This window comes from Polyodon spathula, chromosome 1 (genome assembly GCF_017654505.1).
Source record: "Polyodon spathula isolate WHYD16114869_AA chromosome 1, ASM1765450v1, whole genome shotgun sequence".
NCBI classification, from domain to species: Eukaryota; Metazoa; Chordata; class Actinopteri; order Acipenseriformes; family Polyodontidae; genus Polyodon; species Polyodon spathula.
Window position 1 is genome coordinate 73060825 of NC_054534.1, and position 27472 is coordinate 73088296.

The 27472-nt window shown below is 35.7% G+C and overlaps 1 protein-coding gene across 1 annotated transcript; it reads right to left on the reverse strand.

The window, feature by feature from the left end:
* LOC121323913 (atrial natriuretic peptide receptor 1-like) lies at positions 1-24081 on the reverse strand. The gene is made up of 23 exons (XM_041265278.1): positions 24046-24081; positions 23665-23770; positions 22172-22304; positions 21852-21975; positions 21326-21430; positions 16553-16655; positions 14996-15141; positions 14512-14584; positions 13375-13522; positions 12547-12633; positions 11664-11807; positions 11305-11426; positions 10734-10872; positions 10378-10426; positions 10182-10283; positions 9636-9755; positions 8758-8851; positions 7812-7899; positions 7249-7388; positions 2575-2727; positions 2184-2282; positions 1394-1485; positions 1-162 (listed from the first exon to the last, which is right to left on the reverse strand). Exons 1-23 carry the CDS (start codon positions 24079-24081, stop codon positions 1-3), a joined length of 2565 nt encoding a protein of 854 aa, XP_041121212.1.
* Between the last annotated feature and the right edge of the window lie 3391 nt (positions 24082-27472).

Here is a 27472-nt window from a genome sequence, read left to right on the forward strand (position 1 = left end):
TTAAGCTGGGTTCCTTTGAAGGTCGTCATTGAGAACCCCTGGAATTGCAGTGTAATTGCCCTCCTCACTTTCTAGGACAGCTGAAGTTTGGTGTGGAATTTCCTTATTTACAGGCACTGGTTGCTTCCCCTCCAGCCAGTAGGTAATCATGTCCCCCTTTCCCTACAGAGGAAGAACCACACGCGAGCCAATGACTTTTAAGAAGATGTGTAACTATACATGAAGGGTGCAATTCTGGTGACACCTATCCATTTAAACTTCTGCACATTTTATTAAATATTATATATTTAATTTATTAAAGAGTTAATTTTTTGTGGGAATAATAGTGAATTCACCTAGAGCTCCCAGTTGTCCATTGTTTGTAATAGTAGATGACTAGCAAGGTTTAAAAAGTATTCGAAATTTGACACTTTTCAGAGTTTGACATTTGCTTTTTCATAATTTTCTGCATGTTCTATCTACTGTAAATGGTATTAATGTATGAAGAAAAAAAAACATTAGGGACCATATTTACTGAGCATTACAGCATGTTAAATGATTATGGTCACTGATGTCCCCCTTATCACACTTACACATGCTTTGATCAAGGTAACAGTGTTCTACGTTTAGAGCAACTGGCTTTTATTTTTAACAATATTTAGTTGAAACGTTGCAGACCAGGTGGACATATCTTACAGATTTTCTATCAATATATTATTTTTTATTTTTTTTATTGTGGCAAAACAATAGCATTATCAGGCATATTTTTGCAATAGGAAGCATTTTCTTTACATCCAACACAAAGCATAATCTGCAAGCCCAACACAAAGCATGATCTGCAAGCGCACTGTCAAGGTATATGTGAATTTGGCAGTGTGAGGTGATAAGAGAAATCATCAGTATGCTAAGGTAAGGTTAGGGTCAGTGTTCTCTCCCACTCACTGTGATGGAGAAAGTTACCAATTAGCACCAGTGTGTAGAAGCAGGATGTTAAACCTTAAACTGCAGAAAAAAAACACGTTGACTCTCAAATATTTATACTGTGAGGGAGATATTTAACACAGATAAAATAATTTCTAAAATCAGATTTATATAAAATCATCATACATGTGGAAATCTTTTAACTTTAATTAACATGTGGTTGCAGAGCAATTGTGGAGTGCGGATAGAGCCCATGGCTGTCACAGGTATATTCTGGAACAAGATGAGATGAGATTCACAGATGGGTTTACCGTGCTGATGGAAATGTGGCCTACATTTTTTCTACATTTTAGTCCTGGAGGCTTCTTTATTTGCAGCTTTACTTACAGTTACCTATAACTGTTATCTTTGCAATGCACTGCTCAGATTTTCAGTGTTTGAAAGTATACCTCACTTTTTGTGCACAATATTTGAAATTAAATATTTTCCTTACCTTTACTTGCAGTGTTCCTCGACAAGTTAACACATATCCTTTAATCTCCTCCAGGAGATAGTAAGAACCTGAACTGCATTGAATTTTCAGGGCTATGAAACATTAAAATGACATTTGTTTATCAGACGGTTAGACCAAAAAGTACTTTGATGATTCAGCTTGTTTCAGAGAAGTTTATTTTTAGTAATACACTGGCAAAAGATTCCACTAGAAGTCATTCTCAATGTATTCTGTTTTCACCAGTGCAGATTTCAAAGACATTTCACAAGACGTATGTAAAGACATGCAGCCCAGAATAAACAAGCTTGCCACATCTCTCTAAAAGGAATCCTATGTTGTATTTAATGGAAGTGCTCAGACTTTATGCTAAATCTTACTAGTGTATAATGTTTTCAGAAGAGAGAATTGAGACCATGTTGTCGGGTGCATCTTGAATGGATGACCGCACACATTAACTGTTATACTTTCTTGTACCTTCCATCTGCTAGTTGAACAATATTCTAGCTTTTGGAGAGAGTAACCACTTAAAATGAAACATCATTATATACAAAAATAATCTACAGATTCTACAGTTTATAGGTTGCTTTTGAAATGGACATGGATTTTGGTATTGTTATGTAACACTATTGTTATGTAATTTTTAAATATACATCTGTTTGTCCAATTCCTTAAAATAATGAGTTGTTATTATGTTATTAGATTTATGATTTTATATTTATATATATATATATATATATATATATATATATATATATATATATATATATATATATATATATAGGGCTGTTACCTTCACTTGTCGATTCCATTCTTGAGGCTGTGTTTACTGTATCCCCAAACAAACAGTATCGGGGCATTTTTGTCCCAACCACCCCTGCTACAACTGAACCTGCAAAATATCATTATTGTTTATAAAATGACTGAAAGATAAAGACCGTTTTCTAGAGAATGGTCCCACTTAAAGTTACCTACAATTCCAATATGCTGTTTTGTTTTTGTTTTTTTCTTCAAATAGGTTGCCTATAATTGTTGTTTGCTTTTTCAGACACAGTTTAGGGGAACATTACTGTAAATTGGTACCTAACAGTTCATTCTGTTGTGATACTAAATTCTTAAACATTGTACAGTGCTAGTGGAAATATTTATTTCAAGAAGAAAATCAGATGGTTTTCAGAGATTACCTGAATGAATACCTGCTCGAATCTGCAGCTGGTTGCTTGGTTTGTGAGGAATTCTGAAAGTCCTACAGACAGCTACAAGATCCAGAGCCATGCTGGCTATTTCACTGGCATGGAGGATGCCATTTTCCTTAGGCACTCCCGATACCACCATATCTGAAATACAAGGTTTCTTTTTAAAAAGAAAGCCGCTTCAAATGTCACTTCAGTGTAAGGATTTCCCTTACAATGTATGAAGTTTGCAATCATTCTGAGTGTTTCTGTTGTTCCAGTACTGAGTTATTAATGATTTTCATCTGTCTTTACCTGGTTCTCAGCCTGATTTTAGCTTAACCAGAGAATCCTGACTGTTTGGCACTGACGTTGTGAACTTTCAACTCTTATTTCCCACCTACAGTATTCTACATATTTGTGTAGAAAGTGGGGACAGGACAGCAGAGTTGAAAGGTTACATTGTCACATGACTGTAATGAGGAAGCCTTTTAAAAAAGAAGTGCTGTAAATTCTAGAACAGTCTCAAAACTTCACTCATCAAAATAGACTTTAAAGTAACAAAATAAGAATAATAGGCCACAAACATTGAGCATTTATCATTCACTCCCTGATTCCAACTGAAACAACTTGTTTGTGAGTTATACAACATTGACTTGTTGCCACAAAAAAAACTTTCAAAAGAGAATTCCTCGTTTGAAAGTGGGAAAATTCAATCAACCTATCAAATTATGAGTTAAGGATGGGTGCGGTCACAAACTTCAATTTTTGATCCCGCTTGTTTGTTTTTACATTCTGTTTTTTTTTCTTCTACAATTGAGGGATGTAACATGCTTTTGTATTTTTAAAAATATTTATTTTACCCTGCATTTGTTTGCTAATTAAATAGTCAGGCTAACTTGAATCTTATTAATGTAACTTAATTAACATTTGAATAAAACTAACTGTGACTTTCTTATTTACTATACTCATTCACACTGTTTCTCATTAAAAAGTAATTGCTGCAGAATTGGACAAGTTCTTGCAGAAAATGTATTCAACTGTTGTTGAGAAATTGACTTGAAAAATAAAGTGTGTGCTCCACTTATTCCCCAAAGACCATCAAAATCACCTCTTTTACTGCTGCAAAAAGCATGCACATGTGCTAGCAGTGGATAAACCTTGACGACAGTGCCGAGAAACGCATTGCAATCGAACACTGGGACCTGTGGACTGTTCCATCTTCAGATGTGGAGTCGGTATATTGGTATCATAGGAACTGCTACTCACAATTTACCAACAATTGAGGGCTGCAAAACATTGTGCTGAACCTGAACAATCATGTAAGACTCTGAGTACGACAGGCACACCTGAGGAGGCATCTGACAGCCCACCCCATGTCAAGTGGCTTTTGTGATCCGCCAGCTCTGCATTGATAACTCATAGTGCTGCACCAGCCAAAGTGAAACATGTCCTCCCAGCCACATGCATCATATGCAAGAACCCTGACATTGATAATGCCATTTATACATATCTTTCTGCAGAAATTAATTTTTGCTTTGAAATGATGGCCTACTGTGCCTGTTGTCCCAATTGTAATCATTTCCTTGTTTTGTAGAAAGCCAATGAAAGTATCCTCATTCAAATACGAGGACAGGACTGTGTGGCTGTTGATGTGAAATATCATAAGACCTGCTATAGAAACTATACCAGATTCATGCATCGTAAAAAAGATTAGGAACCATAAGTATTTTTGCTTATCTTATCTATGCCACATGTATTACAAGCCTCCATGAACTTCACTGGTAAAATACATTAACAAATTACATCTTTCCATGAAAGCTATTAAATTGTAGGCTAGTTGCTATTACCATGTTTTGTTTCTTGCACCTCTGCAGCAACTATAACTGGCTTTGAAAAAAACTTAACATATTCTGTAAGAGTGGAGTTGAATCAAAGATCATCAAGGAGCATCAGGTGTTCTGTTTGACCAAGCCACAGGATATGTTTCTTCATCTGGCAAACACACATGCAAGAAGCGATACATCAACATATAGGTGAACTTGCATAATTCATCAATCAATATGAAGTTGACTGTTTGTCCACTTGTAACGCCTTCTCAAATTGATGTAAAAATATATATAGTTTTAAAAAGGTATAAAAATGATATCTATTATCTTTTTTTTTCCGGGACATAAAAACTAAACGACTTCAAATCAAAATACCCCCAACTGTGGCTTCATCGCCCTGGAAATGAGCAGTCAGTAAATTTAACTCCTGGTCCTTTGATGGAGAAAATCAGTTTTTCAAATTCAGAAACTGAAACAGAAAGTGAATACACAGAGAGTGAGATCATGGGCACAACTGTGAAAGCTATTCCAGGAACATCTCTCCATGCACTCTGCACTGCATCTATGATGTTGCGGAAGGAACTATCTTTGAATGTTGACATTCACAGATCTTGGCCACCAACTGCATCAGATTTGGATATCAAAGCTGCAGAGTCTGTTGTGCCTTTTGCTCTGTACAATATGTTGGCTTGAACTGTTGGTGTATCGGATGAGTCTACTCTGGAGAGCTATGTGGAAGTCCCTGAGAAAGTTAATCTCAAACTTCTGTCTCTGCTACAGGATGTAGTGTGCTCGGGGTCGAAAGAGGTCAAGGCAACACCAAAGGCTCTGTGTCTCAGTCTGACAGTTAGACATTTAACCGGTTTGTAACAGGGAGAGATCTGTGCTGACTCTGCTGTCGTGTTCACGGGCTGCAGGAAGAGGGCGGCAGTCGTCCAACAACCGCCTGTGAGTCATGGCAGTGACACGGGCAGGTGGGAAAGTGGGTGTGTGGACTTTCCCCCTCTCTGAATGGCTGAGAGGCGTGTCTTGGGAGATTGTTTGCCCTATAAATTAACGCTCTGTTGTTTCCTCAGATCTGCCCTTTTAAACGTGTAGAGTGCGCAGAAACGCTGGTCCACGACCGAACGGAATGGAACGGAGGTTCAGAGCGAGACAATGAGGGAGGGGAACCCTTGGGCAGATCCCTGAATAAGGATAGCTGAGCAGGCTAGGTAGCCGGCAACGTAGGACGGTGATCCGGGTCGCACGGGCAGCGACGACCGGGATATTGCTGCAAGTGCAGCACCTTTTCTTTGTAGTTTTATTTTTCCTGTTTCTTTGTGCCTTCGATTTTTGTAGTATTGTTTTGAAGCACCTGCAAGCGCACCTGAACTGTTTACCCTTGCTTGGTATTCCCATGGTTCTGTTTACCATAGCTGGTAAGCAGACCACGGACCAACAGCGCCCTCTGCGGGCTAAAGAAACCCAACGCGCCCCTGAAATAAAACTGGGCACCTGTGTGGTGTTTTCAATTACACCTGTCTGTCTCCTGGTCAGTGAATTACCCACACCCCTTCCACACAGTTCAACTCGTGTACTTGGATTGCTCAATAGACTTTGCCACTGTGCATCCCATTCAACCATACTTGCCTTTGAAACAGCTTTGGCACAGCTATAAATTAATCAAGCACAGGTCTATATTCCAGGTGGGTTCCAGCAGAGAAAGCACACCATCCTTGTGTGAGATAATACTGAATTCAATGAGAAGAGACTTGGGGTCGATGCTTTCCCTTCTACTCTATTCAAAGACATGTGCCATGACAGTGACTTGGCAGAGATCATCACAGAATATGAACAGTATGTTTGTCAATTGTGCGCTGTGAGCAAAACGTTTGCTTTCTGGAGCTCATATACAGACATGGTGGCATTGCTACTTTGTTTCATCCGTGCAACATGGGAGTCAAACTGGAATTTATCCATCCGGTCCATCCGGTCAATGTTGCCCTGGTATTTTGCATACGATAGAATGCATTATGTACGGTACTTGCCAGCATACTGGGTGGAAATGGCGCATTTGGGAGATACACATGCTGCTGCTTACAATCACGTTTTGAGCTCAGGGGAATGGAACGGCTGTTCCATTTTGACACACCCCTTAACTCTTCATACATTGGGACCAGAAGGCTGCCATATATAGCCTGTCAAACATGGACCAGATCACGATATTGCAGCCTAATTAACCCATGTTCGTTAGTTAAAACTCTGTAATTAGTTGACTGTTATTCCTAAAAAATCATGATTACAAACCAGGTTCAAAGTTCTATTCGACTGACAAGTTTTCCGTATGAGCTGAGAATGTGAAAACCGGCCTACATGCTAAAAACATGCTATTTTTGAACCATCACCTATGTTCTAAGCGCACTGGGGAAAAAATGTGCACAATTCACATGTGGCAACAAGTCGTTTTGGAATCAGTAACTGTTTAGCTATAAATTATCACATTTTCAGGTAGTACCTCGATGAGGGTCAAGAAAATCTTTTTCTGACATCTTATCCCAAGTGGCACTATGGCCTATAAGAACTGAATGGCATTTGCTGGTAGCTTCTACTATGCAACACTAAACTGTAGTACTAGGCTGCAATAGCATACACTTGGAACATTATCTTAGGAACTGAAACAGCACATATATGAAACCAGACCATACCTGCTATAACAATGGCCTATATATCAATGTTCTAAAAACACCATATATATATAATATATATATATACTATATATATATATATCTATATATTATTATGATATATATATATGCATCCAAGGCACAAAAACGTATTCAACCAATATGTCACATATAAGAAAAAGTATACTTACATGCATCTCCAATGGTCTCAACTTTGTAGACATCATAGTTGTCTATAATGTCATCAAAGGTTGTGTACAGCTTATTTAGGAATTCTACAACTTGATATGGTGTGCTAGTGCTTGACAACTGTGTGAAACCAACAATATCACTGTCAAAGGGGGGGAAAAAAATGTTAAAACTTCAGAAAAAATAAAATATATTCATTATTGTAAAACGATACTGAAAAATAATGACACTACGCTATATTAATGCTTGATTAATAATCCAAAAGCATTTTCATAAGATGGAGGAGTGGTGGTCCAGGTTTCAATACATTCTCAAAGCTTAACTGAATTATTAAAATAATGTTAAAATATAACATTTTGATTGGAGCATTTAAATGCATTTAACCTGACTAGTCTGTTCTTCAATATGTAGACTTGAAAATTTCAAAATTCAATTCACATTTACCAATGCAAGATATCATTTTTAAATAATCAGTGACAGCCTAGCAATAGTATAGAGCACCATAGTATAAGCATCACATCGACTGCAGGCTTTTCTCTCAACTGTTTTCTCCAGTTCAACGTACCTGAAAAATACCGTTGCACTTACATAGCTTTGGGCTTGCGATGGTTTCCCTTGTCTTAGATCATCAGCTACCTGTTTGGGGAGCATACCTGTCGACACACAATTGTGTGTCAAATTCTTTTGCAACTAAAGAAACCTTCTTTGGTTTTGAACGCTGCTTCTACAGTTCCAGTTCAGCAGCTACAAGATGAGTTTATGTTTATGGTTTATGGCAGTAGTTTCTTAAAAGACAATCCTCTTTTGGAGATGGTTGAAGACAACTAAAAACAGAATATACTACATGTTCCACCGTATAATTAGTTTTTGTTAAATAAATACATACATAAAACTTGTTTCGTATTTGCAGATTCATTGTGCCAAGTTAATGGTTGCTCATATTGAAATATAACCCTTACGTGAGCTCTAGAACTCAAGTGCTGGGTCTAAATATCATGACTGGTGTTCTTTGGAAACTTCTTGTCTTTCTGAAAGGAGAATCCACCCATCAAACTTATACATTACCAGTTTGACCAGTTAAATACGTCTCTCTGCCCACAAACCCCTGCCACTTCTTTGATTGGTCCTCCTTATCTCTGCCTCCACCCTGCAGCATGCCTTGTCGAGGGGGAAGGTGGCCTCAAATGCCACTTGTCCTGCCCGCTGGCCGAGCCATTCTTAATCACTGTATCGCATTCATCTCAGCTCGGCCAGCATAGGAGCAGCTATTGAGCACCAATGGATAAGGCCGTGGGCGAACTTGTAATGTGAATGTATTATGTATCTGTCGGTTATCATGTTCATGTCGGGCATAACTGTTTGCCAATTGTTCATGTGCCATCAGGCATATCTTTCACAACCAAAAAACTGTTATTTTTACTACTAAGTGGATGTCTTCTTTCTGAATATTTTGGTCTATTGGCACAAACAACATATAACACCTACAATATGACAGTAATTTAGCAACTCACTGTATAACAGACGATCAGTTTTCTGTTTCTCATGCATCAAGTCCTGTGTTCTTTCAGCTACCAGCACCTCCAGGTGTTTACTGTATTTTTCCATCTACAAAAAAAAACCATTAAAATAACAACCGGATGTAGACAGAAAGGCCTAGCGAATGTGTGTTTCTGGGGGGTGCAGGGCTGAAAGCAGTAATCTATAATGAGATGCGTTTGGGTTCGATGCTGGCACACATGCTTATTTTCTCTTCTTATTCAAGGAAATGCTTTATCATCGTGTAGCATTTGGAAAAGTACAGCAAAACCCCAGCAGACCCATTTTGATCCAGTTATAACTTAATAAGAAAAAGATAAAATTAAGATAAAATTAAGATATGTTATTTTAAACAATTAGTACTACAGTCATTTATCCATATCTATTACGGTAATTATGGTCTTTGAACTCCCTGTAATGTTTATAAGTAACATATTAGTTTATCTAAGCTCCTTCCTGTGTTGTATATATATATATTTCAAAACAATCATATTGACATGCACATAATAGGTATATTATGGGCCAACTTAAAGCATTCATCAACTTTCACTCAGTAGCATTTACCAGAGTGATTAGTCTTATGAGCATCATGGTTTATTATACTCCTTCCTGCAACTACGCAGATGCTCTGATTGACATTATTGGCTATTGTGGGAATCAAAACCAGGCAGGGTTGTTACAGGAGGGAGCATGGTCTGGATACACAGTGAGGATCATGTGATTTATTACCCAGGATGTGTGAACAGTAAAAACAATTGTGTAGAAAAATATATTTACAGCACAGGATGCAGTAATGGTAAAGTAATGTGTTTCTTGTAAACACTATTCTGTGACCCTTTAACCCATGACCTACCAAGTTCATCATCATGTCCACAGGGCTGACTTTGCTTGGGTTGATTTTGTACAAGAACTTCTTTATTTGATCAAAGGTAGGCCGGTGGGCTTGGTTATGTGCGCGACACCTCCTGATTAGCTGGTGAAGCAAGCAGAAGAAAACACATGTATATATTTTTTACTATTTTAAACTACATGCTATGCAAGAAGGAGAACATGTTCAGGCTTTTGAGATTAAGCTTATTCAATTTGAACTAAAACAAAAAAAAAAAATCAATTACTCTATTCATTGCATCAGATTCTATAACACATGCACTGTGGTGAAGATAGCTTTTGTAGTATAATATCTGCAACAGCCTAAAAGCATATTGAACGGTAATGACAGCCCCACCTCCCATGTTTTCTGTGAGTTTTATAAAGTGCACTGTATACATGCCTTACTAATAAAACATTAATAGTGATGTTTTTTTGTTTTTTTCAATACAAACTTTCATACACTTTTCAATATACTGATATACTGATGTTTCAGTATATGGCATATCATAACAGTGACACAGGATCTTACCTCCACATACTCTGAGGGGCAGGGGCAGGTGTTCTCTGCCTTGCCGGTAATTAATTCAGGCAAAGGTGGGCACCAAGCACATTCCAGTGAATTGTCCTCTGCCTGAAATATACCAAAGCAAGCTGTTTAGTCAAGTGGCCACATTTATTTAAAGTTATAACACCTTTAAAAAACTAACAAACAAACTAGTGCTTACCGGAACTGGGTCACTTCTAGTTGCTATTTCCAGCAATATTATTGAATAGCTACAATAAAACACATGTCATTATTAATTTAATAATGTAGATGAGGATTAAACAAAAACATTATTATTACTTGAAAATGAATCAACCTTATCTGGTTAAACAGTAAAACAATATTAAGCAAAACAATAGTACTGCCTGGATTGTTGTAATGAAGAGGGAGGGCTAACTCGTAATTAGAAAAGGCAGTATTTACAAAATAAACATTTATAGTGGTTTGCAGTTCCTATTTCGGCCTGTAAAACTAAACAGAATATTCTGAGCCATTATGCGCATAGAAACACTGCATATAAGGGCCTTGTGTATTTACCTGAACACATCAGCCACGAGCGTGGGCTCAAATTCTGGAGACTGGGCTTCAGGTGGCATGTAAACCTGCAGCAGCCTCAGTTGGTATGTGCTAATGACTTCATTTGAGTCTTCTTTTCGGTATGTTGGCAGGCTGTAATCTGGCGTGTGAGAAATGAAAGGGTTTGTTATTTGTGTTCATGTACAAAACAAAATATGTCACTTGTGCCACCTCAGTGAAATCCTTTATATACCCTGCCCAAATACTGAGAGACCAAAAAAACCTAAAATAACATATACTGCATTTGAGGAAAGAGCCATGGGTGTAAATTTTGGATCACTGCCAGCTTTCAAGACTGGACAAGAATGTTTTCCTGTAAATGCTTTAACATCATACTGGAGTAATAATCAAATTGCTCATGTAATACATTTACATGGTGGGGACAATTTGCCTGCAAAGGAGAAATATAGACCAAGGTGTTTCCATATTTGGAACAATACATAATTTGTAATCTATTTAATTTGGCAGCTTTTTAGCTACCAAAATGAAAGCTTAAGAAGAACATTAAGTAATATGACCAATATATACATGCCTGAGAGTTTGCAGACCCAACGGTCATCAATAACACAGTTCATTGACTTTAATCGTCCATGACAAATCTTCTGTTGATGAAGGTAAGCCATTCCTCTTGCAATGTCAGTAGCAAAAGAAAATCTGAAATAGAATATAGTCATTTTATGAAGTGTAAAAAATAAACCAGAGAGGTAAATGTTGATGAGATTAGGTCTAGGGCCATTAATGTTTGCAAAATTGGGACAGATAACAGCACTGGAAATATAGTATACTAGTACTGTTAATGTTTCTCAATAGATGATGGTTTTTAGCTCTTGTTTCTTTACCTATGCATGGATGGAAAGAAAGACACAGAGAAGAGATGCAATGATCTCCTACCTGAAGCCCCAGTTGAGAGGAATTTCTTCATTTAGTAGAACATCATTAAGGCTCCCCTTCGGGCAGTACTCAGTTACTATGGCTACATTTGGCACCTCTATGCAGCCACCGAAAAACTTGCACAGGTTTGGATGATCAAGAATCCTTTTAAATATAGAATGGCGTAAATTAACATACGGTACTATCAGAAAATAACCCTGGATAATATTTAAACAGAGGCTATTCTGCATATTTGTCACAATTTCAAAGGGAAAATATATACCAGGGGCATCCAAAGGTTGTTGCTTTATTGCAGCTAACATGACATGATTTATTTGTATAGGAATTTATTCACGTTCTGTAGAAAAGCAGTTTAAAAAGTGACTATACATGCCCTTGAAGACGCAGATGTTCCTGGAGCACCTCCCACCAGATGAATCAGCAACCAGCGAGAAATCTAGACTGTGACACTGTAACTGCTCAACCTTTCAGCTCTCATCCAGTATTATAATATGACTCTTTATCATAAATGTAATAATCATTTTTATATAGCACCTTTCAAAGTGGACCACCACCACAAAGCAGTTTACAAGATACAAGACTACGGTGTGTGAACTATGCATCAGCTGCGGAGTCACTTACAACAATGTCTCACCCGAAAGACAGAGCATAAGGAGGTTAAATGACTTGCTCAGGGTCATAGTGAGACAGTGGCCGAGCTAGGATTTGAACCGGGGACCTCCTGGTTATAAGCCCAGGTCTTTAACCACTGGAACACACACCCTCCTCTAATACTGCCTTCACATAAAGGTTATATATTACAAAACAAGCAAATAAAAATAACAATTCTAACAATTATATCAATTATAATATATCATTTCTGTTTTAAAAATTCCCCACATACCTAACTTGCTTTACTTCCTGCCGGATGGTTTTTGTAAGAGAAAAAGTTTTCTTCTTTATTTTCTTAATAGCTACTGTGCGTGCATCACTGTAATAGACAATTATTCTCTGGTTAAGATACCGGCATGTAAAAATGAGCAGTTACTGTACACCTTTAAGAGCTACAATAATGCTGGATCATCCCACACAGGGTCAGCAGTAACATATCAAATAATTAATCTCAGTTGTGCAGAGGTTTGCATCCTCACAATTCTGTGAACCCTTGTTACCTAACCACAGTAACATGCGGTGCTAACAATTATTATAATCAGCAGGGACCACCTGTTCTTTTGTACATGGTTAAATAGCATTTGTTCTATGAGGCAGTGTAAACAATGTATGCTGTAAAACCATTTCATACAGTGTATCACTCCTGCCCAAGCAAACCACCATGTTTGCATTTTTCGGAATAAATAATTTTCAGATCATAAAATATCATGGTGAAGTCTTTTTTGACCAAAAATAATAACAAACTACCCCCACCTGAACAAAACCAAAAATAAAAACCAACAATTTTCAAGCCCTAATTATTAGATACTGAGTTCTATTGAATCATATTTGGAATACATGAAACTGGATCCTTCGTGCAGGTTTTAAATTTGTTTTATTGCTCTCAACTATGACTACTACTAATACTACTACTTCCATGACTACTACTACTCCTACTACTCCTAATAATAATAATAATAATAATAATAATAATAATAATATATTTTACTGGTCAAACAGCTTACACAAACAGGGAGAATGCACTACATTTTTTAGACAAAATAAAAAGATGATCACATACTATATCCCGGTTTGGGTGAAGTGCTGTTTTCGGGATGTGTTCAGAGCTCCTGTGCAGGAGCTGAGAGCTGTAACACAGCTGGCATTGGAGTCGCTGTTTCCGACTGGGACACTTATGATGCTTCCCATGGTGTTCCGAGCAATGTGAGCTGTCAGAATGTTAAAATTGTTTTATTTTTACACTGACTGATATTGATTTTGAAACTCTTGTACTAATGTAAATAAATCACTATTGCACAACATGAAGTAATGAAATTTAGGATTGGTAGGTGGACAGACCACAACACTTTCCCAATTAATAAGTACTCCGTTAATATAAAGTAGTTGCCTGCCTTTTCGTGTAAATTGACATTCTGAACCTACCTCCTCCCTGTCTTCCCAGTATTTGTTACATATCTTCATGTTCTGTGTGCTACTGCAGGTACTCTTGTACCTGCAGATCTTGTACTTCTGTGGTCTCATGCTGCATGCAACATTTATTTGCAGTGCAGTAGAAACCAGGAAAACTGAATAAGAAAACCAGCACAGAGATTTTTCTTTCTTTCCTAAAACCTATGACAAAATCAACTTCTCTGGTGTCAAGTCCCAAATCAGTATTTTACTACAACTATGTGAGGATCCAATGCTTTAGAATGGGCCATGATAGACAACAGGGAGAGCTGTGAAAATCTCCAGGCTGTACTACAATGTAATTTTCCTGTAGGATTCTGGGAGAAGAAGCTGCGGCTCTTACTCGTGCCAGTGAACTAGCCCTTAAATGTATTATTGTCCATTTTTGGTAGATGCTTTAATTACAATTAAACTGCTTGAAGATAACATTTTAATAAGCATCCACAATAAACAGGATTACATTTGTCATAACTGGCACCTACACCTAAACACCCCAGGTACAAAATAGGTTTTGTACAGCACACAGTATTTCTATTGCCTTGTAAATGGGTGCCTCAAGCCTTTCATTAGACATCTTGAATATCCTGATAAACTTAATTTACACAGCACAATCATAATTATACCTTTCCTAAAAATATATAACATACTTATAAAAATACGTATCAATATGCAGTGTTACAGATCTATATATAAAAAATACAAATTCCAGAAACATTATTGAACATTAAGAATTAAAATACTTACAGACCTTGTTTTATCTGACTGAAGTCAATTATCCAGCTCTCATCCCAAAACATCTTTTGTTTTTGATATTGAAACCACTGGAAAACACAAAGCAAATGGAAGGATGTAAGCTTAGTCAATGTTATTATCATTTTGTCTCAGAGTTTTTTATATACAGTTCTGACTTTATTACCAACATACATTTTAACTTTTGGGTTTTAATAATACATTGATTGTTGCAAAATATGTTAAACATGTCACAATATGGTAACTATTTTGTTTTATAAATCAGCAGTCAATTGGTCAACGTGTTCTAACCATGTAATTAACAAAAGACTGCCAAATTAATTAACATATAAGAATCCCAGAAATAAAAAGGGAAATTTTATGAGATGTTTTACCAGTCAAAAGTTTTCTTGGCAGTGGAGAAAAGGGGAACTAGTATTTTTTTTTTATTTTCTTCCCTGTTAAAAAAAACAAAACAAATAAAACAAAAAAAAGCAACCTACCACTACTGTAAGGACAAAGCCAGCGAAGACAAAGCTAATTGGGAGGCATATTGCAACCTTGATTGCTGCAGTCATTGGACATTCACCACAATCAGCAGGGCATGTAGAACACATCTCCTCTGCATCACAAACTCCGTCTCCACACACTGATGGTGAAGGAAGAACAAGTTATTATAGGAATTCTGTAAAATGTGCATTTACAATACACATAATACGAAAAGCCAGGTTCAAAATTAGCTCACTGTAGGTTGCTTGTTTTTCCTAGTCAACATAATAGCGTTTAATTTAAATACAATATTAAAAATAAGACCCCATTGTGTACCTTGTCAATTTCTGAAATATGCAACGAGTTTTGTAATCCAATCCAGATGATTGTTAAAAGGGTCAGTAATAAGGTGCAGTGCTCCCTCGTTATAATGTGGTAGTTTGGAGCAATAATTAAGAGGCGGTACTATGTGCATTGTAATAAGAATTCAAGTGAAATTGCTTTATGTGCAAAATGAGAGCCATGACAACAGCACCTTAGAACCAGTTTCACGCGATCAAGGGTTGGCAGGGCTGCGTCGCTGGCAAGGCTGTTACTACCAAGAAGCGAGAGCCAGAGACACAACTTGCAAATTTGAAGCGATTTTGCACACTTTAATAATAAAATGATAAACAAAACAAAACAAATAGGCACAATGGCCAAAACAAACAGTTTAAACACAGATAATATATACTTTTAAAATACAGCGGTTTTAGACCTAGCCAACGCTTTCACACAATAAACACGGGTTCACTAACTCCCCTAAACCCCAACAATATTTCTTTATATATATATATATATATATATATATATATATATATATATATATATATATATATATATATATATATCACTATTCACCAACATTACATTAACTGTGTAATTACAGTGGAGACTGTCACCTATGATTTCATACTAACACCGGTGTAAAGGCCACAAAACCACGTATTTTTGCAGGGAGGAAATTTACCTCCTCCCTACCACCCAATAACACACACACACACACACACACACACACACACACAGACACACAGACACACACACACACACACACACACACACACACACACACACACACATACACCAGTGCACCAGCAGGGCCTTCACCCTGCCACACTCCCACAGAGAGCACTGTTATGGTAAAATATGTAAATATTCATCAAATAAATTCAATTAAATTATTGTCTCGATAAAATGTATATTCTTTACAAAAGACTGAATTTGATTGTATTGATCAAATAAACATTTGTATCAAATGAACTAGCTGGGAATGCTTGTGCAACTGATGACTGATTGAAGATTATTTGTGGCAAGAAAAAAATGTGAAATGCAAAAAAATTGCAAAAAAGTGAACGTTATGCCCACTCGTCTGAAAGAAAACTGAAAGAATTCTCTCCTCCCTCCTATACATCTAATTTACAATGGACTGGCTTAAAATATTTTTGACTTCTTGGTTCAAGTTATGTTGAACAGGTTTTATAAGCATGTGTTTGTGATTAATGCAGAGTATTTAGATTAAAAAGAGCCTTTACCTATAGCAGGTAAGACTGTGGTCTTGACCTCAAGAGCAACCTGCATCTTCCCTACCCTGATATGAGCAATCAGGGAAGTCACCCCCACGTGAACCAGGACCACCTGGCAAGACAGGAAAAAGGAACTTGGTGAGATAGCAGCCGCTAATACAGTTTTGATAACTTACGCCAGTTGTTGGCAAAGCTACCCAAAAGATCGCTTCTGATAGCTGTTATGTACATGTACTTATAAAACTGTTTTTAGTTATTTTGTTTAATGTTTATAATAGGTATACTACAATAAAACAATGGTGTAAATACTACCCAAATATTACCTATTAGATTATGGAAGTACTCCACATATATTTTAAGCCTTAATGCTTTCTCTTTTGACTTTTTTTTTTTAGTACAAACTGATAATCAAATGTAACTCAACCTTTAATTTATGTATTTATTTGTTTATTTATTTATTAGTTTTTTGTAAAATGACTGTTTATAAGTAGTTTCTACAAATAATAATTTGGAAACTTGATTTATTGACAATGGTGAAGTTTACATGCACAAGTCCTGATAATTTTCCTCACAACCTGTTTGCCGTACTTTTCAGGAAATGTGTTGCTATGCAGTTTTGATTTAGAAAAAAAAATCGGCCGTGCCAATGCAGATTACTCAATTCATAGTCATAGGGGAGGGGATATTTAAATGTCCCTGTCTGCTTACTAAGTAGGAAATGAACGACTCTAAATATCGTGAAGAGAGCTTCGTGTGTTGCCATGAAGATAAAAAAGCTTTAACATGGGCTCCCAAGTGGCGCATCCAGTAAAAGCACATCACCCTATAGCCTGGAGATCACAAGTTCAAATCCAGGCTATATCACTGCAAACCATGACCTGAAATTCCCTAGGTGTGGCACTCAATTGGGCAGGGTGTCCTCAGCTCACCATGCACCAGTGTCCCTTGTGGTCTGGTCAGGCACCTGTAAGCTGCCCAGGGCTGTATATCCTCCAATGTTGCACCTCTGAGGTGGCTGCATGGCTAGTCTGCAGTGTGTACAGAAGCAGTCAGCTGATGGCACACACTTCAGAGGACAACATGTGTTCATCTTTGCCACTCCCAAGTCAGGGCAGGAATGGTAGCAGTGAGCTGAGCCTAAAAATAATTGAACACGACTAAATTGGGGAGAAAATAATAATTGGTGACAACTAAATTTATAAAAGAGAAATTAATTAATGTGTTATCACACACATTCTGAAATACACCCCTCATTAGCTACTTGTTTGTCTGGTTACCTTTCCAACACACACACACTATTTAGAATTTATATTTGTGTGTATGTGTTTGTGGAACATCTAAAAGTTACATTTCATTAACACTAGAACCTCCTTTTACAATAAATGTTTTTATTTTGAATATAACCTACAATATTCAGTTTTTTTATAAATATACAAGCCTGTTGATACCTCTACTAGACCTGGCAGCTTTCAAATTCCTTTGTTTTGTACAAGGTAGGAGAGCTTTCATCTTGAAGCTAGCCACGGTGCTTCAGCAGAAACATTTCGATCACTAAACTACAAAGCTGCAGCCAGGCTGCAGCAGCTCAACCTGGATTTTGTGCTGCGAGTGACACACATGCAAGATAAATCATGTTACTTTTGTTTTAGATAAAAAACTACTTTCGTTTTTACAGCTTTGTATGTGCATATACCTGTTTACACACTACTTTCTTTTGAAATGTTGTTTAAAATGTACTGGCAGTTGTAGGTATGAGTATATCTGAGGCGGTTCTAGTTTTGAAGTAGTCCATAAATGTACAGTGTGTGTGTGTGTGTGTGTGTGTGTGTGTGTGTGTGTGTGTGTGTGTGTGTGTGTGTGTGTGTGTGTGTGTGTGTGTGTGTGTTTTGTGGGGGGGTGTTTATGTTTTGTACAGCCTTTCTGCTAGAGATTATGTGATATTAATTCAGAAAAACAGGATGACACTGCTGAAACCTTGCCAGCCACAAGCACAATTCCTGTTCCAGTTTCGATGGGTTTTTACAGCTATTTTTATCCTGAGAAAGCGATTGAACCTACCCTTAAAGTTGCACTGCCAAAAGGACGTCCTTTTCCTGTTTAACGATGTACTTACGTGACAACATGACACAGTCATGACTGTAGAGTTGATTTTCAATGCATGTAAACCAAGCCAATGATAACATATATGCACCGAACCCAAAGTTCAAGTCCACATGCCCTTTATACACTGGTGTTATTATAGACCCTATCATATAAATCTCTCTTTATAAAATCTGTGGGCTTAGTGGCCACTGCATATGTATTATCAATATGTGAGGTTGATTTGATCAACCTATACCCCATCAGGATAAATCACAGCTGTATTTCTAGATCATTTTAAAACGCTGGAGAATCACCCTGTATTGCATCAAATCACCTGTCCCGGTGGATTGCCTGTTGCTGTAAAATGGTAAAATCAACCTTTGAATGGCATCATAGCAGTATCTCCTTGAAATAAATGTATGTCCTAGACACACAAAAGCAGCATGGGAAAGATTATGTTTCCAATCCAGACTTTTCAGCTTGGAAACAAGCAAAATTAGAATCTAACAAGTGATAGCAACCTAGCGACCACACAGTCATGCACACACATTTGTGTTTTAAAGAAAAACAGCCTGATCCAATCGATCTATTTTGCTTGCCAAAATATTTTTGGAAAGAAGTCAAAGTTAAATCACTGAGGTAAAACGTTATTTACCATAGACGTCCGGACGAACTGTCCTTCCTTCATCAATACATGAATAACAACAGAATGGGAAAAAAAAACACAATAGATATGATATACAAAGTCAGAACTCTAAAAATCAGTTGATTTCAGGAACAATAGACATGAGAGCCAATCAATTTCAATATTAGAAGAATTTAGACTTTTATCCAACAATGTTATCAATATAGAAAGCTCAAAAATATACAAAAAATATTAATATAAAAAATGTCTGATAGCACAAGTTATAAGTACAGCAAACTGGTCAATGTTGAGGGCTCTGAAACGATTAATCTAGTTGAGGAATATATCAACCTCTGTTGTTCAATGCATTAAGAGATATTGTTTTGTAACGGTCTCCAACTTTAAGAGCTTTGGTGTTTGTACACTAATCTTTTGGAAATTGATCAAATATTTTTAGAAATGTAATTTGGCCCTTAATTTAGCTACATTTTTCTTTTCAATATGCAACTTTTGTTTTTGTTCTTTTATAATAACACCTATTTTTTCACCATCGTGTTGTTATCCACGTGATGTTGTTAATAAATATATAGACAGCTCATATATACAGCTATAAATAAAATACAAAGTGTTTTAAATGATTTTACTGTCATTAGTAATAATACCATTGCATAATATATTGAAGTACTAATGTCATTTATTAGATAATAAGAGAATATGTGAAAAATATTGTATATAAAATCCCAGGGTGGGTATTAACTATTTGGACGTGCCTACATATGGGTAAAACACACGCACTGTTTGTGTGCTTGTACAGCGGTTGAGAACCTCCACTGACAAGTGATGAATCTAAATCACTGTAGTAAATACAGTGCTATCTACAAGACCCTTAAAAAGATTCTCAAGTAGAATCTTTTTTGGGACGCTCATTCCGTCCTTTTCTTTCCCCCCAGAGCACCTATTGACAGAATCATAGAATACAACTGTGTTCCACCATCAAATGTTCTTATGTCAATCATGTGGTCAGTATCATTATGGCTTGAGGTTACAGCCATGTGTCTGTGAAAGGGTAAATTTTTAAAAAAATAACACTGGAAACAGAACTTAAGTAAGAAAATCTAAGCTACAGCTGTGTACCAAATATTAAGACAGTCCCATAAAGAAAATTAATATACAATAAATATATTTTAGAAATATATGTTAAAACACATATTGAAATATAAAAAATGGCCGCAAAAATAAATTGAAATACATTGTAAAAATTCATAATTCTATATATTTAAATATATTGTAGACATACATTTACATATATTTTAAAATATATGCCTACATATAGTATGAAATATAATGGAACATATTTAAAAGTATTCTACAATATATTTTGAAATATGTTGTAAATACGATAAAACAACAAGAGATATGCCATAAACATTGTCAAAATATATTTGGAGTTCTGCCATCTACAAAATCCTGTATTCTTGTAGGAACGTACACCAATATATTTGGAATGTTTTCAGAAATGTATGAGAATATATTTAAAAAGATATTGTACTATACAGCATATATCTAGGAATGAGATGACAATATATTATATGTATTGCTTTGACATATACTGCAATATATTATACAGCATATATATATATATATATATATATATATATATATATATATATATATATATATATATATATACACACACACACACACACACACACACACACACACACACACACACATATATATATATATATTATAGATAATATATACATATATATAATAATATATATATATATATTATACCATATGTTTTCCATATGGGGTAGCTCAAAATGTACTGTCTATATGAATCTGTCATATAGCAGACATATTAGGTCAGAAGTCAATGTCATGGTGAACAACACACTAAGCATGTAGTGTTCCTACAACCTTAAAAATGTTGAAGTTACTATCTCAAATCAGTAGTTTCTATAACACTGAAAAAGTTAAGTTGCCAGCTTATACGGCAAGCACTTTATACAGAGATGCTTAATTAAACATGTTAAATAAGTACAAAATGAGAGTGAATTCTACTAGTGTACCTTTGCAGTCCAATTCCTTTGAGTCATTTTTCCAGCTGTAGAGAGGGTGTGGGTAAATATCCGACCATCATCTGGGATCCAGGGCCCACATATTCCACCTTTATTCTTCATAGAAACAACAAAGAAGTTGACAATTAGAATTACACATTCACTCTTAAACTGAGTACCACAAAAAAATGTAGTCAATGATTTCGAAGTTCATAGCTAATATTTTTTCATACCATTAGGCCTTCCGACAAAACTTTTGTTGTCCATCAGTCATCCCTCAGATGGGCACATTTATTCCATTAATACAATGTGGAGTCAATGCTAATATATTGTTTTACTTATTTATGACATGGTGAAAGAAAAACTTAACATTAAAATTATTACATTGGATTGGATGGAAAAAAATACTAAATCCACAACATACAGAGGTTAACTCGCCTAGAGAGAAACATGTTTCAGTTATCACTAATATATTCTTCTTGTTGCTTTAGATCGCTTTGCATAACATTTTCTGTATCTAAAACCAAATGCCTCTTACCATGAACCCCAGTGGACAGGAATGTATGTTTGCATGGTGAACGCAGCAGTTCTGTTCATTTGCGTCTTTCCAATTTGGAGGACAATCTTGCTCTTCACAGAACTTTTTTGCAGCGGCTGCATTACTGGCAACAAAAAGATAGACTCAACCTTTCAATCAGACTCAGTCATTTCTTACCAAATTCATAACTCAAAGAAGGTTGTGTTTTTGTGAAAATAAACAAAGCATCCTGTGTGTTATGCAACCCCCCCCCCCCCCCCCCCCCCCACACACACACACACACACACACACACACACACATCTTCACGGCCATTCAGTACCTGTGGGAGAAGATACCATTTCCTACCGCCCACTGATAGAACTCATCAGATGCGGTTATTGCATAGGTGACGTTGAATTCCTCTCCACTCACAATTTTCTCTGGTGGTCTGTTTACCCAAGCCATCTCCAGACCTCAAACAGAAAACATCACTGTTCCTTAGAATACACCATTAATTATATCATGACATATAGATAGCTGCTGGCAAACAGCTTCAACAGCCACTGAATTATTACTTATAGTCTAATTGGTCACCTATTCATCCTACAAGTGCACCGTTATGCCCAATTAGATTAAACTATCATGGCACATTCTTGCAGTTGATAGTGAGGTATAATTTCCATTACCAGGTTTGTGAGTAGGACAAAGTTCCCTGTGAAACAGCATTGGGCTCATAAGTGCATTGTCATCTAAAGTATATGCCAGTGTGATGGCTTTCATTATTTAAAATGATAACAACATTGGAAGCATTGGTTATATTGGAATGAAAATGCTTTATTTGTAACTTCTCCAAAGGAAACTACCTAAACAAATTCAGACTGGTGCTAAGAAAGCAGACAGTTAAAACATGTACAGCCAGACACCTTTTTCTATAACTTCAAAGCAAAAACTGAAAATAAGCATAGCTGATTGTATTAGGAGTTTGCCAATAACCTAGCAAAATAAGCATTAAATAACAGAGGAGGTATTGATACAAGCAATGTGCCTGTTTTGTACTGGAACCCAAAGAAAGTATTAGGTATTGATGTTCAAAATTAATACAAGCAAATTAAAAATCAACCAGTACAGTACTGTACTATACAGTACATAGTAACAATAAAACGATAAGAATGCATGAAAGCACATATTGCAGTGTTCTATAGGAAGGCTGTTTTCAGAGCAATTTCATACAAATTATACATTTATTACACTGAACAATTTCTCACAATATAAATCGACCGAGAAACTCGACATTATATATATATTATATATCATATATATATATAATATTATATATAAATATATAGATATATATATTATATATATATCTATAATATATATAATATATATATCCTTATATCTTATATAATAAATATATAATATAATATAATATATTATATATATATAATATTGGTAACACCAGAATATAAAATTGGTCATTTATATTTGTTCTTGATTTTATTTTGTACAATAAAATTATACTTTGTTGTTTATAACAGAATACTTTGTGGTAACCATGCACATAAACAATGTATACATACATTGTTTGATTTACTAAAATATAATTTATGTTAAGATATAATATTTAATAAACAATATTCAATGGATTTCCCTAACGACCAATTCACATTATTTATCATTCACTATTTAACATGTATCTTAAATGTATAGGGCTATACAATTATAACAATAATCCATTAATTATGTTTTATTTTATTTTGTTATTATTAATATTACTTCTGGTTTTAATGTTATTGTGAGAAGACAAAGGAATACAAGATTAAAGGTGCTTACCTCCACAGTCTATCATGTTAAATTCATCTGGTTTTTCTAATGGCCAGCAGTCATACTCGCTATTATCTAAATCATGCCATCCAATAGCAGCTCTTAGCAAAAGGATCTGACAAAAGATAGAGAAAAAAAGAGTTTTAAAACGCTTTCAACAATTCAATGCACTTAAATAATAGGTAATTTACAGACAGAATGCTCTTGCATATTTGAAGTAAAATACACATTATTTATAATGACAATAAAACAATATATATAACCATAAAAACAATATTTAAAAAAGCTTCTACTATTGTTTTATTCTTAATCTATTTTTCTACTGTACATACAACCATTCCATAACTAGAACAACTGAGATAGAAGTGGTGTATTTTTGCATGCACTTACCAGCAGAAACAGTCCATCACACTTCAACAGTACCATATTTTAACTTGCCGTTGAGAGTAAAATTCCGACGTTTGCTTTATTTTTAGTGTTGTTGTTTTTCCTTTCTTTTCAGAGAGTATGTTTACTCGGTGGTCGCATGGAAGCATCAAGTTCTGATTGACCAAATGTTAAAGCGCGCGCCACCTCAGGAACTAAAATGATCTGTTACCATACAGTACAGTGACGGGAAAGCAACTGTTAATCCATCTGCACGGCTTCTTATGATTTCGTTAGCGAACATAGCGATATGTGTAAAGGTACAGTAATAGAAACTGAGCATGGGTTGTAAATGTAAAGATTAGGAAAAGCACTGAAGCTACTTTTGACTAAGAAGGAAAGGAGAAATAAGACATAAGACTCCTGTTTTCTTTGCCTTTTGATGCATCATGTACAGTACTGAGGGACACAATAATAATAATAATAATAATAATAATAATAATAATAATAATAATAATAATAATAATTTAACCCTGTCACGCATAGAGGTCACTATAGTGGACAGCTATTTTAAAGTGATTATCTCCTATAGAAACTCTGTTTTGACATCACTAATGCATGGTATCCTCATCATTGGACGTCTACCGAAATTAAAACGCCTTAAAACTGCCATCTCGTGGCATTTGATAGGTACTACAGAAAACATAAAGGTGACAGTACAACGGCAGAAAAAAGTTCAGCAGCACCAAGCGCCTCAGGGATTTCTGTAAAATCCTTTTACACAAAAAGAGCAGAGCAGGTAAAACAAATATATTCAAAGAAAGTAATGTTTAGGCAATAATCTGCTATATGTTTTGTTCAAATACTCACTTAATTTTTTTCACAGTTTATGTTAGACCATATGTCCACTTAATTGGACGACATGCAATATTAAGATTAATATGGCACATTAGGCTTCTGTTGTTCTATAGGCCTGTGCTATATATGTTTTGTAATATACGAGCTATATATTGCGGTGTTGTCCACATATAGGCTCATTTGGATCATTTGATCTTCTCTCAACTGATTTTTTTTCTTTTTTTTAATTGAAAATTTTCTGAATAATTCCTATTATTAGCAGCAGCAGCTGTGTGGTGGTAGTAGCAGTTTTACAGTGACAGTGATGATGGTGAATGGCAGACAGACACGCAGGGAGAGGGAGCCGGGAGCCCGAGTAGCAGTAGTGAAAGTGACAGTGTCCAGGGCACCTCCTGACATCAGGTTCAGTGTGGGCAATCACTGGCCAAAGCTAACTGATGCAAAAAAATGCTAGCAGGTGCCATGGAAAATTAAATACATCTGCATGCAGTGTCGTGAGTCATTGTGTCCTGGGTGTTATTAGATATATATATATATATATATATATATATATATATATATATATATATCTTAATATATTATATATATATATATATATATATATAAGTATATATATAACTGTTATAGGACAATAATAATAGACGCATCCTCCTTGAGCTTGAGGTGTAGTTTCCAATCTGTCCTGGGCTATTATATTGTGTGAATATAACAACAATGTAACACTAATATGCTTCCCCACTATCAGACTGAGGAATCCTTTCAGAAGCAATTTGTGCTGTAATAAGTAGAAATAGAAAATAATTCTCTAACCCTTACACTCCAAGCAATTCTCACCTGTTTTACACTATTTGCATTCCCCCTGTAAAAAAATCATAGTTTATATGTCCTGGAAGCATGATTGTTGTATAAAATTTAAAATGTTTTCTTTCATATTATTAAGTTATCTGGAATAAAAATACTTCAGAGACTATTACAGACGAGAAAATGTATAAAGAATATAAAAACATTGGGTTATAAACTATGACAACATATATAACAAAGGTTCCTGACAGTTTAAAGTGAAAGTCCAATATGTTGGAGACAATGAGGTCCAGTGGTTAAAGGCCAGGGCTGTAATCAGGAGGTCACCGGTTCAAATCCCACTTCTGCCATTGACTGACTCACTGTGTGACCCTCAACAAGTCACTTACCCTCCTTGTGCTCCATATGTGGATTAAATGTTAAATCAATGTCCTATTGTAAGTGACTCTGCATATAATGCCCAGTTCACAGCCTACCTATGTAAACCACTTTGTGGTGGTGGTCCACTATGCTTGCCTGTGCCCAAATTACTTTGAGGACCACTGTTTTAGATCATTAAAAACTATGGCAGTCACTATTCCTTCCCATATAACAACCCTATGGACACGTCATACTTTTATTGCGAATTCAATACGTCTAAAACACAAACGTGGAAGCTGATGATCCATTGTTCCTAAATGCGGTGCAACGAGCATGTTAAGAAATAGCTTAACCTGCCAATGAATTGCCACGTGTTACCACTTATTATATACTGTCATCGTGAAGGCGTGGATTTCCATTTCTTGTTGAAGTCTATCAAAAGAGGAAGAGCGGGTGGGTTTGCTGTGTATGTGTACTTGCAATTCAATTATTCACAATTCACTGTGTCACAACGGCTCCGGAGCCTTTCTGTAAGTGGGTGTGCCAAAGTCGGAGGGGGGTTTGATATGAAGTATTTCTATGGATAAATGAATCCAATTCAACAACTATGTCGAATATTCAAGCAGGTTATATATGTTATACTCTACTGGTTATTTAAACTTTGCAACAACAATACTACTACACTACTACGACGACTACTACCAATGAGCTTGTTATCTGAATGTTGGGTAGTGAGTGGAATCCCACAAAAATCGTTTAATTTACTTCAAAATAAATTAAATGTTTGTTTTGTAAAACAAACAAAAAATAAAGAATATATTGCTAAAGAATATTAAACAGCTGTCTACAAAGTATTTGATTAGCCTTATAGCCTTTGGATCTATTATTATTATTATTATTATTATTATTATTATTATTATTATTATTATTATACAGTTATTTACTGCTTCTACACAAATTACATGAAATGGTAACAAATGTTTCAACAGCTCTATAGTGTTACAAGATGTTACAAGAGCAACATTCGATTCCACACATAAACTCGGCTTCTCTGCGATCATTTTACTTTTCTTGTTAAAAGCTTCAGTGTTGCTCTTTAGAAGCTGTCGGCACAGCTAGAGAAACGTTAAGATTATTGTCTAGCAACACAGTTCCGGTGTCGTCTTAATTTGTGGATTTATTTGATGTCTCTGTGTGACTGTGTTTTCGAATAACGACGAGAATCAAGGTATTAAAAACACACACACACACATATATATATATATATATATATATATATATATATATATATATATATATATATATATATATATATATATATATATATATATATATCTATTCTTTTAATTCTCGCTGCAGTTTAAAAAGTGCGTAGGCAGCAAGTAGCCAGTAGTCTCCAGCGTGTTTCAGATAGGTTAAAGTGTATTAGTAG

Coding starts and splice junctions, on each gene's coding strand:
- LOC121323913 (XM_041265278.1), bottom strand. CDS start 24,081: ATGGTACTGTTGAAGTGTGATGGACTGTTTCTGCTG. Junction 7,389..7,811: donor AGTGCAACGGTATTTTTCAG/GTACGTTGAACT, acceptor CCCCTTTGACAG/TGATATTGTTGGTTTCACAC. Junction 2,728..7,248: donor TGAGACCATTGGAGATGCAT/GTAAGTATACTT, acceptor CTTGTATTTCAG/ATATGGTGGTATCGGGAGTG.